The sequence below is a fragment of the Homarus americanus genome, unplaced genomic scaffold, assembly GCF_018991925.1.
Source record: "Homarus americanus isolate GMGI-L3 unplaced genomic scaffold, GMGI_Hamer_2.0 scaffold30535, whole genome shotgun sequence".
Taxonomy (NCBI): domain Eukaryota; kingdom Metazoa; phylum Arthropoda; class Malacostraca; order Decapoda; family Nephropidae; genus Homarus; species Homarus americanus.
Genome location: NW_024732440.1, coordinates 879,569 through 895,780, shown reverse-complemented (window position 1 = coordinate 895,780; position 16,212 = coordinate 879,569). Strand labels below are relative to the sequence as shown.

The following is a 16,212-nucleotide window of genomic DNA, read 5'->3' as shown; positions in this document are numbered from 1 at the left end:
AAAAAACTGTACCTACCTAAACAGTAAAGACAATGGTAATTTTTTTTGGTTGAATATACTTAAACACTGTAGGTATAATAATTAATAACACAAGTGACAGGTAGGTTCCCCAGGTGAGGACGGAACACCCCCCTCCCCCACACCTGAGGAACAGCTCCCTGCTCCACGGTACAAAATATTACATGTACATTTCCCCAGCAACAACGCTGATAATAATCCTCTTAGTCAACATGCTCTTGGTCCAGCCGGGTAGCCAGGGAGTGTAAGCCATCACTCTTCCTCCATCATGACCAGTGTGTGGACCGAGAGTTTAAGCCTCTTCTATCCACTCGTCCATCCTGTCAAAGCTCGGTAAATACTGACTGTGAAGGAAGGAAGGAAGGGCAGCACTAGTCATGTCTTTTATGCTCTTGTCACCGTGATACATCAACCATCTCCCCCGTCAGGTACAGACTCGACCCCTTTTAACACGCCCAGGAGGGGGGTGAAGATGATACTCGTGCACGGCACTTAGAATATGTTACAACTTATGATGAAAGAATGATTATAGAGTCGTACATGATAATAAAGGCAGAGAGAAAGGCTACTTTGAGTATGAGTATGATGACGATGATGTTGCCTGTCGGCGGACGCTCGGGTGAACCATCGCCAGCCTGTGATTAAACCTTCACACTTCTTGCGGACTTTACTTTTACCTGCGAGTTTCCTGGTGCACCTCTACTGTTGGCTGTCACTACCACCTGCTGACCACGATCACTCACTCTTACCCCCCCCCCTCCCCCAATCGTTTACAGAAATACGCACGTACACAAAAATAAATTAAAATGTACACTAATATTTGTTTCATCAGACAGTTTGGTTCACCCACAATACAATATCCAGGTGACAGTCTCAACATTATTCATTCTCGACGTGTACGTAACTTTACCCAGGGAGCAGAAGTGTCAGTATGGGGAAAACACTTGTCACCCAGATTCTAAACCTGGACACCGCACCCACGAGGTACAGTACAAGCCAACACCTGCGTTTGATCATATAAACACGCACAGCAGATGTACAGCTTCTACACCTCATGTCTACACGAACCTATGTGTCAATGTACAAGTGTAGCTTCTCTACCACACATACACAACACACCCACGACACAGCTTCTCTTATAAACTCATACACTTATACAAGACACCTACGACATAATATTACAACATACGTATAACATCTGTACCATAACTGTATATATTCATGAGTTATCTAGGACCATATTCTGAAGTATATATGTGGCTTTTTGCACAACAGAGAAATTTACATATATGTTGTAGTAATTCTCAGACATCCGGGGCTCTAATATTAGTTACAGTCCACCACATATTGCCACTAACGTGTGTGTGTGTATTACTAGGAAACGTTTGTCTCTTGGGATTTTTCCGGGCATCACACAATGACTCACGACCACCACTCGCCACTTTCGTCTTCCCCCTTTCCCATTTCCGTTTTGTCCCCGTCCATTTACCCTTTCCTTTTTTTATCCAACCACACAATCCTGTCAACGTTACCATGACCATTCTTGCGACAGAGAGAGACATATATACACACACAGAAACGTCACCCTCGCCCTCCCCGTCTCTCTCCACCACTTTCGTTTTCAAGGATGCCGTGAGGGAGGTAACGTGTGGCCTGGGTGGTAAGAGTGAAGGGCATACGGTACCCAGGAGTGTGTTGCAGCTGCGTCACCCACCCTCAATTTATTACCTGTCCCTCCTACCGTTCTTCCTTCCTCACTAACTCACCCACCGTCGGAGAACGCTACTCAGCCCACCACCCACCTACATCATCTTTAACATATTTTGATAAGAGTATGTTTAGTCAAAATAGTCAATGTAAATAACAACAAAATGACAACAAACCCTGAACAGCAGCGAGTATAAATGATGGAAGAGTCGGCGTTTGCTCATCACACTTCGCCCACCGTGCAACGTAGGGAGGAGATGGTGGTACTTCAGAGAGACAGACAGACAGTCACTTCTGTATTACGGTTTCACTGGTCTTAGACAAGTGTTATCGCGTAATTGAGTGTGTGAGTAGTCTGAGTGAGTGGGTGGTAGTCTGAGTGAGTGGGTGGTAGTCTGAGTGAGTGGGTGAGTGGTAGTCTGAGTGCTTGGGTGGAGTGGTAGAGCGAGAAGGTGACCAGGAAGAAAGTTGGAGGAGCTGTCACTATTATCGTGCGTCAGGTGGTTCCTCCTTACACACACACAGTAATCTAAGAGCAAGGGGCCGTCACCGTGTGTGAGAACTTGCGTTGAGAACTAAAAGTGAGAGAGAGAGAAGGAAGGGTACGGAGGGAGGGAGTGAGCCTAGGTGGCTCTTTGGTGCACTGTCTGACTGGGCTCCACACACTGAATGGAGCCCAGCCTGAGAAAGGCTTCATGTCACCTGAAGAATTGTCACCCTGCCAACCTCTGGGGTGACAATTCTTCAGGTGATCCATTTTTTAAGCCCAGGAAGGATACATTTTGTTTTATAGTTGACAGGGCCTCTTTTACACATACTGTACATACATTTACGTATTTGTTTCTTTTAATGCATAATTCCGACTTCGAGTAGGACCTATGTATAATATTCATGCAAGGGGAAGTATTTTTTCCGTCAGTGTCTGTATAGTACACCCAAGCCCTCACGGGTATATACACATTTATAAGAACATAAGAAAATAAGGAGTCTGCAATAGGCCGGTTGGCTTGTGCATGGCAGCTCCTGTCGAGAGTTACTACCACTCTCTATCATCCATGAATCTATCTAGCCTCCTTTTGAAACTTTCCAGAGTTCCCGCACTTACTACAAAGTTGATAAGCTTGTTCCACTCGTCCACCACCCTATTTGTGAACCAGTTTCTTCCTATCTCCCTCCTAAACCTAAACTTATCCAACTTGAATCCGTTGCTCCGAGTCCTATCCTGCTCGGATATTATAAGAACTTTATCTATATCCCCTTTATTGATTCCTTTCACCCACTTAAATACTTCTATCATATCTCCCCGCACTCTTCGTCTTTCTAGGGAATGCAAGTTAAGTTTCTTTAGCCTATCCTGATATGGAAGGCTTCTAAGTCCCGGAATCATTTTTGTCATTCTTCGCTGCACCGACTCTAGTGAATTTATATCCATTCTATAATAGGGGCACCAGAACTGAACCGCATAATCGAGGTGCGGCCTGACTAGCGCAAGATATACAATAGTTGCAATAAGACCTCTGCACTCTTGTTACTTACACTTCTAGATATAAACCGTAATTTCCACTTCTATTCGGGTTAATATTACATAATCCTACTGACAGACTTGTGACGGACGGACGGATGGACGGACGGACAGACAGGCTGGTGCAAATCAATACACCTGCGTATAAGAGAGAATGAACTAATATAAGACTAAAACAGTGAAGAAAAACTCATCCATTCTATTTCATTAATAAACCTGAGAGTACTAAAGTAGTGTGCGGTGTTTGGTTAGTGTTAGACGGGTGAAAGTGAACAGAACTATGGGGAAGACAAGTGAGAGGGGCTTGGGTCAGGTCAGGTCAGGTGGTGATAGCGGCGGCGGCGACCAGAGTTGAAATATAAAGCTGCCCCAACACTCTCAAGGTCGTCCACCTCACCGCCACTTTCCCTCACTCCTACCTCTCACGCTCCAAAGGGACTGCCCCCTCCATCCCTCGAACCCTCCCTATTCCTTATCTACTCCGAGTCTCACACACACATCCTCAACTCTCACCTGTCATAATAAGTAGCCCGCCACGACAGTACATCTACAGGCAGGTAAAAAACTAATATCATCAGTGTACAGCGAGGGATAGGTGATATCCCCAGTCAAGATGTGGAATCAGTGTCGCAGTAGTTAAGGTGTGTGTGTGTGCCTCTGAAACTTAAATTCTGTTACCTGGTACAACACCCCCCCCCCTCGTGACGACAGCAACTTCCTCGCCACTAAAAATATGACCACGATGGATGTTACCAGAGACAGATTACAGCTTGTGGTAGCAATAGCAGGCGCGGCGCACAACTCAGGGGACAGAGGCAAAAATGGGAGGAAAAAATAGTGGCTGCAGGTACACGGTGGTGATTAGTGCTGATGCAGGCCGGCCACATTGATGGAGGCTTCACTATCCCATCACTTTTTTTCCACCGTTGGGCGAATGGAACTGGATACAATTTCGGAAATAAAAGTGGGGAAAAAATATCCAAAATACATATTGTGGACTGGTGGGGTAACGGGTACAATTGCTCTCAAATTGACTCTATTTGGGTGGGGGAAAATTGACTTTTAAACGAGTCATCGAACTGGCAATTCAATTCTGTGTAAAAATGAAACAAATAAAAGTTTCTAATTAGGCCGACGTAATCTTCCTCTGGTCAGGTTTCCACGAACATTAAATCTCAATTGGATAAAATCCCCAAGTACAATTTTCAGGGGAGTGAGGGACCTTGTTTAAGATCATCTGGGTCAAGTTCTGTCGTAATCTACAACTGGGTAAGTTAACTTGTGGTTCACGTAATTTTGGATAATGACAGGTCCTGTGACGTAACATTAAGAGGGGTGAGGTGCACATACCTGGCCATTACCTGCTCAGGTCGATGTCACGTAATTCTTAAGTGAACGGTATTCTATATTGACCTTGGGTATTCCTAATGCACCAGGTCTTGTTATATAGGGTCCTGTTATAGCAGATTATGTAACATCAGTCTCTCCTATCCCGGGTCTTGTTTTAACAGATTATATTACGTGACTATGCAACATGTACCACCACTGTTCAATGTCGTGTGTCACTGTTTCCTTACTGCCTCGAGACTCACCATGTTTCACCGCAGAACAATCAACGACCCTGAATTTAAACCACTGACATCACCCGTACACTACACTGAGTCGTGCCTAAGTAAATGAATTATTATCAATGTCGCTATTATGAAAAGCCACAGGATAAGGGGTTTGTCGTCATGACCAGTGTGTGTGTGTGTGTGCGTGCGTGTGTGTGTGTGTGCGTGCGTGCTGCTAAATATACCCAGGTGATCCCCCAGTATTCCCAGGTGGCCGTCTGGTACACCTGTCTCCACACCCAAAATAAAACTGTCAAAAAATCATCGGGTAACCCAAACCTTTCCCCCCATCTTCACCTGTCGTTGATACCTGGTGGGGTGTGAAAAGCATCCCCTGATCACCCTAAAGTTTACCTGTATATACCTGTTGATGAAGCCCGTGCCTACTAACACACAATACATACATCATTAACCCAGTGGCACTCCGTCCTCCTGAGTAGTGCCACGAGGAGTAATTATTAAGTACTTTTCAACACACCAGGCACCTCAGTCAACCACAAGACATATTTCCACAAGAGTTTTGTGGCCCACCTCTCGTCTCTTATCAGCCACGGACCTGAGACTACAATGTCACATCAACAACCAGCCTGTGTATTAAAAGCTGTTCCCATCATCATCCTTTCACCAACGATTATTGTTGTGTTTGACGGTGACGTAACGAACGACCTACATAACAAGCTCGTTTACCTACATGTCGGTGGTTAAAAGCACAATAGACAACGTACACAGTAAACACATGACCTTCCTAAACCAACACATATCCCCCACCACCGGGAACCACCATCACTATCACCATTACGATCACCTCCCCATCACACACTACTACTACTACTACCACAATCACACACTACTACCATCCCACTACCACCATCACACAACTACTAACACCCAACCATAACCACCACCACTACTAATCTCACCACCATTACCCCTTCCCTCCAAACCATTATATACTAGGGAAGTGCCACAATTAGGATACTATTCATAATATAGTATTTATTATGTATTAAGGTGTCAGTGGTTGGAGGAAAGGAAGAGAGAGGAGAAGGGGGGAAGAGGGAGGAGAGGGAGGAAGAGGGAGGAGAAGGGGGGAAGGGAAGGAGAGGAAAGATGAGGTAGGAAGGGAAAGAGGGGGAGGGGAATGGAGAGGAAAAGTAAAAGAGAAGGGATGGGAAAGGAAAGAGGAGTCACTCTCAAGACGACTATTCCTGTACCTGGACTGCCTACACCCCCCAATCACCTGAAGATTAGACACCCCATCTTATCTCACCTCACGATTTCTGGATAGCAAGTACTCTGGGGGTATAACAGTATATTTTTGTGCCTTTTGCTCACAGGTAAGTCAATCCATCAGTCAGGTGCTGTCTTACCTGTGACCCCTGACCCCCCACCCCCCTCTCTCGTACTCTCTGTCGTCTCTCTCCCTCTCTCTGCCGGGCGTACGACTAACCTAATCACCACGACAATAACAAGTTCCTCTCCTTTCACCATCTTTAACCCGTAACAATAGAGCCTGACGCTTCCCTTATCCTCTTGAACAAAAGACAAAATAACCATAACAGGAAACTACTCGAGGCACGAGGAGGCTTGACATTATTTTATATCATGTATTTATATCCTGCACAACAAGGCCACGACGCCAAACAAACATGTGACCGCTATGTTCCCTCCTTCACGCCGGACTAAAGCCTTGGGATAACTGGATCTAATACCCTTCCCCCTCCCCCCACCATGAAGATAACGTCTACTAGTAATGACTAACATAATATCCTGACGACAGAGAAGTGAACAGCATGATAAAGTAACCTAACATTAACCTAACTTACCCTAATCTAATCTAACTTACTACACTAACTTAACCACCCTAACACTAACTTACCTCACCTCACCCCCCCCCCACTCTCCCCCAAATACCGTTCGGGTGGTTTAGGTGATATAAGCTGGGGTGCCGATTCTTCAGGTGATCCATTCCCTGTTCCTGGAGACGCGAGAATATTTACCAATTACGGTCGACTCGGTGCAATTTTTCTATACCATTTAACTTAACCACACTTTGCAATCAATGACATAGGCTCGTAACACCCCCACAGTTAGGGAGAACCTTGATGTTCAGAAACACTTAAGTGGCAGACCTATACGTCCAGTTAATGACTGTCGTTAAGAGGTGGTGCTTGGACAACAACTACCATTCACCTGGGAGAATTAATGTCCGAAAGCCAAATGCACACAGATTGATTGCAAAACAGTTACGACTCTACGAATTTATCAATCAGTTGGAGATTCTGCAACTGTACGAGGGTCAGGCAACACAGCAGTACAGTCGTTGTTGAGCTGTAAAAGACAACACGAGATAACAGAACAGAGATTGGTAGGTCAAAGGTGTATCTCTTGTCTGTCAAACTGAACTCATAAATATTTACAATCACACGTGAGATGGACAAGATCGGGAAGAAGGAAGGGAAGGCGAGTCTAACCTGGAGAGTCCCCGTGAGAAGTGAAGAGGGGAGACGGGAGGGAAGGCGAGTCTAACCTGGAGAGTCCCCGTGAGAAGTGAAGGGGGAGAGAGGGAGACGGGAGGTGGTTGTGGGGTGACCATGACCTTCGTGAGGAAGGCGTAGTGCCGGGGAACCGTGCTCTTACTTTCATTTAGGGTCAGAGAGGAGGAGAATGTAGACAGACAGTGTTGTAAGTTGGTTGTGTAAGAGGGGGAGGACGGGTGGTGGTCAGTCTGGGGTGGACGGTCGACGCTGCAGGAATAGATGATCCCTCACACGGAAAATACTGTGTAAGGAAGGACAAGGAGAGACTTACGGTTCCACTATATTATACATATTCCCAAAACTGAATTATAAAGTGGGTGAGTGTGCATTATGTAGTCCAAGGTGAGGTCGTTGCACAACTCACTCATGTGGATGTCTGTAGAAATAGTTTTGTCTTCTACTGAGGACTGATTAGCTTGGCTACCACAATGATTTATCAATAGTCACTAAAAATACTGGGTGGTCCTCCTCGAGCTTGGCCGAGCCTAGGGATACAACACTGGTAAACAGAGCTAAATACACACACATCCGCCAGCAATCATCACGTCAGCAGTGAGCGGAGGACTGCGTTTGTATACACAACTGTGGTCAAGCTTGTCGGCCGAGTGTTGATGAACCGCGAGGCAAACTCAAGGCGAGTTGAGGTTCCAGGTTCACAATGCTTCTAACTTAATTCTTATCCACCAAAGGTATACTATGTGAACGAATCTTGGCGCTTTACAGTTTCCATGTAATTTCGACGCCACTTTTGTGTTATCAGTGAAAATTTACATCTCCACTTGGGAGGGAATTACAGGCACGAATATTTTAGTGTGACCTTTTGAACTGCTTCTTCTCGATACCATTAATATGAAATAATAATCTCCAAATACAAACTAGTTACCAAACAACACTACAGTATTTCTTATTTACTTACAAATTAACGACAATACAACACCCGCGTCCTCTCTTACTACTAATAAGTGTTAGAGGTACTGGAGGCCCCAACACATCACTCTCAACTTTATACTCGGCTTCACCTTTTATACAGCAATAATACACCCACCCATCAACTGAACCATAACAAGATGGATTAATAATATTTAGAACCAACAAACCTTTTTCCTGATCAATAATATGAACCCTTGAGACACACGAGTCAGTTCCCCGAGCACAGGTTTACACTACATGTGGTCTTAAGTGTACCTGAGCTAATTGAGGTTATAATTATCCCCCATGAGCTAAACAAAAACAGTCACCTGAGGCACACAGCTTGGCAGGGGGTGTATAACTTCAAACACAGGTTGGATGGATATATGAACGATAGGGGTTGGGTGTAAATGGGACTGTCCAGTATGGGTCAATAGGCCCGCTACAGTTTCCTCCATTCTTATGTACTCTGGAGGGTGTATTGTACTCAGGAGGGTGAATGGTGCCCAGGGGGTATGGTACTCAGGGAGGGTGTATGGTACTCTGAAGGGCCTATGGTTATTAACGCAAGGCTTCAGGCGTCACACACAGAGTCCTTGATACAGCCACTGCTTACCCCCCCCCCTCCTCCTCCTCAACCTTCACTATGGACACGCGAAATACAGTTCTGACTCTCAACAAGTTACAACGCCATACACTTGTTCCCCGAGTTTCCTACTGAATACGAATGGCTCTCTCTCTCTCTCTCTCGTAAAACTTGAGACTCGGGGTTCACTTAATATATGGTTATCATCTACACCAGTTGAGCCTGAAGGATATCACCACCACCACCTCCTCCTTCTGACACCACTTACACCATAGTCAAGGAGGACATCACTAACCTGTACACGTGTTAGTGATGGTGAAGAAAGGTCTTGGCTGACAGAAGACACCAAGACGCCTCCATCTTGTCTAGTAACAACCCACTTCTTTATTAAAAAAATATATATAACGCTAAAACTCAACAAAAACTCATAAATACACCGAAAAATACAAATACTGTATATTGTTAAGACACGCAAAACTTCTCTCCACCACGAATAACAACGACACTTGGCGTTTTCGAAGGTAAAGATATTCAACTCTATATTATCTCGTCTATGTATATCATTATAGTACCAACGAGAGCATAACATCTAGTCACTGGAGAATACTGCTCGCTGAATCACACACCGAGATGTATTTCCGTCCAATTAATACGCTATATGATGGTTGAGGAGCGCCAGAGTGAGACCCGTCAAGCACTGTAGTAGTGAAGTGCACTGAGGGTATGACCAGCAACGGAGGCGGTGATGGTGGTGGTAGCGACGGTGATGGTAGTTGTGGTGGTGGTGATGGTGGTGGTAGGTGTCTCATAGTGCTGGCAACCAGCCAAGAGGGCACAGATTCAGCTGCCAACTTAGCTGCTCGATTTCTGCTACCACCTACCGCACTCCACCACTGCACTACAATACTGCTGCCTCCACCGCCACACACACACACTACTACTACTTTGTTGTCACTCGGAATCGAGTATGATGATCATCCAGCTATGATACAATGATATGAGTTATTCGGGATATCACCTTCATTCGTGAGTTTTGAGGTGACCGGCAGAGTCGTTCACACACACCCACGCGAGTCACTATTTACTAACACCAGAAAATAAACTCTCTCTCTCTCTCTCTCTCTCTCTCTCTCTCTCTCTCTCTCTCTCTCCTAACCAAAACAATAAAATGTAACCAAAGAGACCAAACACCAATAATGACAACAATAAGCGAAGCATTAACTTGGGTCTGTAGGTGTAAACAAGAGCTGCCAGATATTTGGTTCACGCTCGTAACGCTACACTGGGCTAAGATGAGAGCCACGGTGGCACCCTTACAACACTTCTGTACGTGAGGATTCCTGCGGGTGTTCTCTGGGGTGGTCGTGTTCCTTCAAGAGGGTGTTGACTGCTGGTACCGAGATATATCCCAGAAGGATACCAATCTTGGGTATAAATCACATGGTATTTCATAAACAATGTCTAAACTGTGTTACTACGCATTACCTGATGTGCTGAGAGAGAGGGAAAGAGGAGAGGTGGCTAAAAATATCAGATGTTGTTGAGTAGTACACTTAGCAACGGTCTCTCTCTCTCTCTCTCTCTCTCTCTCTCTCTCTCTCTCTCTCTCTCTCTTCCTGTACCCACCCGGCCCAAATGTAAACAAACCCAGCTGTTCCTACCGCCATCACACAAGCAAACAGACACACCCGACAACGGAAACTCGGCTGCAGGTGTATTTCGACACAATATCCCCCATCTTTGTTTACACCGACGAAGAGGAGGACATAGGGTTAGAAAAATGAGATGGTGAGGAAAATAATGTGGAGGAAGAGGGAAGAGGAGGAAGAATAGGACGGAGGAAAATAAATCAGGAAATGAGGACCGACCCCCCCCCCACACACGCCTCTTTAGCCTCCACCTTCATAACCCGGCACTAAACCCCCTCCATGTTTAGGCCTACAGCATTAATTACCACCACTAGGCCAAGGTTATAAAGGCCAACACAACACAGCGTAGTAGTATTGAAGAATGAGACTTTTAAGGCCTACACAATCTTTCACTGTTATGTTAAAGTTTTAGAGAGAGAGAGAGAGAGAGAGAGATTAATGGGTCAAGGTTACCCCCAACACACTGCGCCTGGAGGTCTGCGGCGTCTTAAAACATATACCTGTACTACTAACCTTTATCAGCCCACGGGTCTCGCCCAATCAGCTGATACAAGTAAACACGATCATAGGACACCCCCCCACACACACACCAAATCATTAAAATGCTTTTTTGTTCTTTATTTTCCTTTATATTCATCGCACAGAGGAGGAGAAGGAGGAAGAAGGGGGGTGGGAGGAGGAAGAAGGGGAAGAGGGGGAGGAGGAGTGTTTCAGCCTGGGCCAGGAAGCAGGGCCATAAGGCAACTAACAAACACTCGTATCTCGATAAGATCTGTTCTCTACCGCGCCGCTGCTTGAGGGGGGGGGGGTCAGGGAGAGGGTAGGGGAATGTGCTGCCAACCCCAGCTGCAGGCATTAGCAACACGAGTCCCTGCTGTGTTACTACTACACATATTCAGGTTCAAGAACTACCGTAGATTTCAGCCAATTAAAATACGCTTCAAATTAAATTCAATGTACAAAACTATTACCTGGAAATACTGCAGGAAATGTTGAATAGACGACATAATCATATAGACTCGGGCAGTGATAATGTGGAGTCAGTGAGGCTACCACTGTTTGGCTGCAAGCTGGGCCCCACACTGTATAGAAAATCTCTCATGTTGACACTTGAGACACCGGGGAGAGGGGGGGGGGGGTTGAGGAGAGGTCAACGGTCGGTATGGATAACACAAGAATGGAGGAAACTACAGCGGGCCTATTGACCCATACTGGGCAGTCCCGTTTACATCCAACCTATGTTTGAAGCTATCCAGCGTATTCGAGTTAATGATGATGTATGGTAACTTGTTCCACTCACCCACTATATTTCCAAACCAATGTTTACCCAGTTAAACTAGTATTCAATGTTTTACCCCATGTTTTACACCTATTATTATTATTACTATAATCATCATTGTTACTCTTTGTTGACTCAGTCTGTATATATCGTCATTAAGAGTCTCTTCAAACGTCATCAACACTTGTCTACGAGTCTCCACCGAAAAAAACCCAACCTAACCTAATCTGAATTATTTTTTCAATGTAGGAATAAGTCTTACTGTTTACCCCAAGACGCAATTTCTGGCTGAGCTTATCATCCAGTCAGGCACTGTGTGTGTGTGTGTGTGTGTGTGTGTGTGTGTGTGTGTGTGTGTGATTGTGACTGGTAATGTATTATTAAGTTTGTTTCGATTACAAGACGAGCTCTCTCTCTCTCTCTCTCTCTCTCTCTCTCTCTCTCTCTCTCTCTCTCTCTCTCTCTCTCTGTCCATTAATTCTAAATAAATGTTCCAAAATACTGTAGGCTGGATAAATAAAAACTCTGATTCTTGTTCCTAAACTTGTTCCCACAATATGATTCATGTTCCTTAACTATGATTCTTGTTCCTACACTATACGATTCATTCTTCACCTTGTGGGTAGATAAAAACTCAAAATTCCGTCCTGGTTTCCTTTAAACGGGACAACGATTCAATAAGGTAACCTTGAGTCCACACCCACAAAGGTTCTGTTAAGTTCAATATTTTGTCTCCTGACTGGTAAAGGTATAGAAAGGTGTACAAGTAAGCATGTCTAGCTGGAGAGAGAGAGAGAGAGAGAGAGAGAGAGAGAGAGAGAGAGAGAGAGAGAGAGAGAGAGAGAGAGAGAGAGAGAGAGAGAGAGAGAGAGAGAGAGAGAGAGAGAGAGAGAGAAAGAAAGAAAGAAAGAAAGAAAGAAAGAAAGAAAGAAAGAAAGGCTGGCTTGAGTTATGTGATGGTGGAGACAAGACCCCAGACAGACGGGCGTGTGACCAACTTCTCTAGCTACTGACCTTTTAACCTAACACGACTCGTTCCAGCTGACTTGACCTCATTTTTAAGACGGACCCAGCAGCACTGACCTGTATCCCACCTCAGTACCCTGCCGTACCTCACCTGGCACCTGCATTTACCTCACCTCGGTCACCCATCAATACACCTGTTACTTATCCCATCCATTCATCTACCACTGATCTATTTCTCACATCTATCTACCTATCCATTCAGACACCAACGGACTAAAATTTCATATAGTAAACTAATATTCAAGCTAAATTTTACGACAGCATCTAAGTCACACTGACAAACAACTTCAGTACACCAGAGGCTTTTACGATGTGTTAAGCTGACCACCTGAGCATCTCGTTATCGTTACCTATCCAATTTGTCATGATCAACTCTCCTGTGATACACCTGACATATCAACTGCCGAGGGTGTCTCTCTCTCTCTCTCTCTCTCTCTCTCACTATTATGTACACGGTGAATGGTGGTGAAGGGAAGATATGAAGATGAGAGAAGGGAAGAACCTGTTTAGTGTCTGTGGTATATCTCGGGAACATAATGTGTAAACTAATTTCCCCCTGGAAGTCATATAAGCCCTGCACACATTGGACACCACACCAACACGTACTGACTGACACGCTGAGATTGTTAGCAAGTAAAGGAATATATTAGTTCACACACACACACGTACCTTACATCATATAGTTTTTAAATGGTTTCGCGGATCACCTTGTTACGAGTGTGTACCTCTGTGTGTGTGTGTGTGTGTGTGGTGCGTGTACCTGTGTGTGTGTGTGTGTGTGTGTACCTGTGTCTTGGTACTTATATGCCAAATCAGTGTTTAACAAGACATCAGTACCTTATTTTTGTCCCGTTCAACAGTGCTAATTGAACATAGGTAACGTCTTGGGTGTGTTCTTACATCTCCCAGCTATGAGGAACATCCGACGTTGAAACAAACCTTTGGAACTTCAAGCCTTGAGTCATCAATGTATCCACAGCCAAGAGATATGACGGGAGACGCTGGTACAACATCGCCAGGCACACGATATACAGTGGCGAGTCCTTTCAACTCCCTGGGATATACAAACTTGCTCTACAATCTACATGACCTCTCTACTTCTACAACACTCGCCTCCACACGCTGACCATCTTACACGAATACTCAACCAATAGGAATGTTAATACTGTACTTCCACCTGGTATGTATGTATGTAAGTAATAGTTATATCTCTAGGTCAGGCCAGGCAAGGAAGTCAGGCACGGTGTAGGTGATGAAGCCAGGTCCTCGTGCCTCACATGACTAGGAATAACTGCTACAATACTGTAGGTAATTATGTAAAGGCACCATCGAAGGGAGGATTGTTCACGGGTCACTAACTGGCGAGTCTTGGTGTCTTGTCTGGACCTCTCGCCTTTCACCATACACGCCACGCATGTTGAGCAACTTGCACAATACTCCCTCTTCCCCCATCACCTCTCCACACACACACACACACACACACACACACACACACACACACACACAAAACACTATTGCATTTTCAACTTTTACACAACACACTTTCTGGGCTTCTTGTTTCTCCACATTATGATTCGTGAAACAAAAGATGTCGCTCGTTCACCATTCATCACTCTATACTAATTCCCTGAAGGCTACTGTGTATCTTATATATGTCTCCCCTGATGAAAGAACATTTAAATCCTGGCGGTGTTCCAGCTCGTACACAACAGTATTCAGTGACCCCTTGAGCAGTCCTCACAATAGAACAATTGCGGAGGGGCACTCGGGAGGGGTTAATTGCTCAACGAACCTGTGTGCCGATGAACCTGTGTACCTGTGAACCAGTGAATTACGACAGACAGACAGACACACACATAAGAATACGTATACTGGTCGAGAATTAGGTAAACAGGTCACGGTATTGCTGTGGGATTTACAAGCAGCAGTAAGATCAAGGTCGTTTTTAACATATATGACAAGCTCCTCCCCTACCCTCCACACACCTGAATGTCCCTCACTATTAACCCGTCCAGTGTAGGTGTGTCTAGTGGCAGGTGTGGGCGGGTGTAGGAACTCTCGTCTCATCTCCCGGGAAACGTTATCAACAGGCAATGGTAAATAATATCTTGATCAGCGGGAAAGTTAGATACCCACGATTATTTTACCTAACGTTAATCTCACTTACCTTACACGAACCTAATTTAACAACTTCTGGAACTCAACACAAATATCCCCCAAAAAACTTTAAAGATCTTACCTTGAGTCGTATTCTTCACTGGTATTCCAAGAGTCTCGACTGTTCTTCCAGTTGTTTGATTCACCGAACGATTTTAACTTTTTCCGTATACCACCGTCACTTCCATTACAATTCACACCAACACCAATACCACCACCACCACTCCACTCACTATCACCGTCGTTCTGTTTCACTGTTGTGGGTTTGACGCCACTCTCGTACACATGGTGTCTGCCTTTAGTACATCCTCGATTTAACACTGAATCACTTCCTTGTTCTGCGTTATTGTCTTCCTTATCACAGTCCTCAGCCTGACCATTATTCGTTGTGTTTTTGCCCTGTTGTTGTTCGGTCTTGTCTTTACCTCGTTTGTTTCTTCTGTTTCTTCTCTTCTTGCTTTGTGTTTCTTCTGTGTTCTCCTTCACGTGGTCGTCATTCTTGCCGCCCTCGTTAACAACTTTCTGGGGCTGGTGTCCTCTGCCGCCTCCCGTCACCGACTGGCTACTACTGCTCCGGCTGCGGTTGTTCCTCCGCCGCACTTGACGGGTTTGTTGCTGCTGTCGTCGTTCTGTTTGCTGTTCTGTTTGTTGCTGAGATCCTACTGACGCCCGCCGATGATTCTGTTGTTGTTGTTGTTGCTGTCTCTGCTGTTGCTTGGGCTCTGTTGGGTGTTTCTGTTGTCCTTCCTGCTGTTGTTGTCGCTGCCGCTGCTCTACTGGTTGCCGAGGTCCTTTCTGTTTCTGATCAGTTGAGCCTCGTCTCTGTTGTGAACACTGTTGCGGCTTTTTGTCGTCCCTAAGTGTCTTGTTGCTGTGTGTTTCAGCAGTCTTTGGCAGACTCTCCTCCTGACTTGCTTGCCTCTCACAGTTTTGTTTGTTTCGGTGCTGTGGCTGTTGCTGCTTACCCCGCTGCTGCTGCTGGCGTGGCGTGGTGGCAGGCGAGGGCTTGGGAGGGGTGGTGGCTTCCTGGATATTCCTGTAGGTGACGGCGGTGCGCCTCTGCTCGTCCTGGCCGACGCTGACGGTGGCCAGATCGGGGAAGTTCTCCTCCACGGTCTTGTGGATGAGGAACCGCCGCCGGGGGTTCACCGCCGGGAAGAGCAGCGCTCTGCAACAACAAACAAAACATTTAGCAACTTGGTTAAT

At 45.5% G+C, this 16,212-nt stretch overlaps 1 protein-coding gene across 3 annotated transcripts in view; it reads right to left on the bottom strand.

The window, feature by feature from the left end:
• LOC121868734 (putative uncharacterized protein DDB_G0291608) overlaps positions 1-16,212 on the bottom strand; it is a 50,798-nt gene that overhangs the window by 19,298 nt on the left and 15,288 nt on the right. For all 3 annotated transcript variants that reach the window (XM_042369603.1, XM_042369604.1, XM_042369605.1), the window contains one exon: positions 15,089-16,174. In XM_042369603.1, coding sequence (XP_042225537.1) covers positions 15,089-16,174 — 1,086 coding nt within the window. The remainder of the gene's footprint in view (positions 1-15,088; positions 16,175-16,212) is intronic.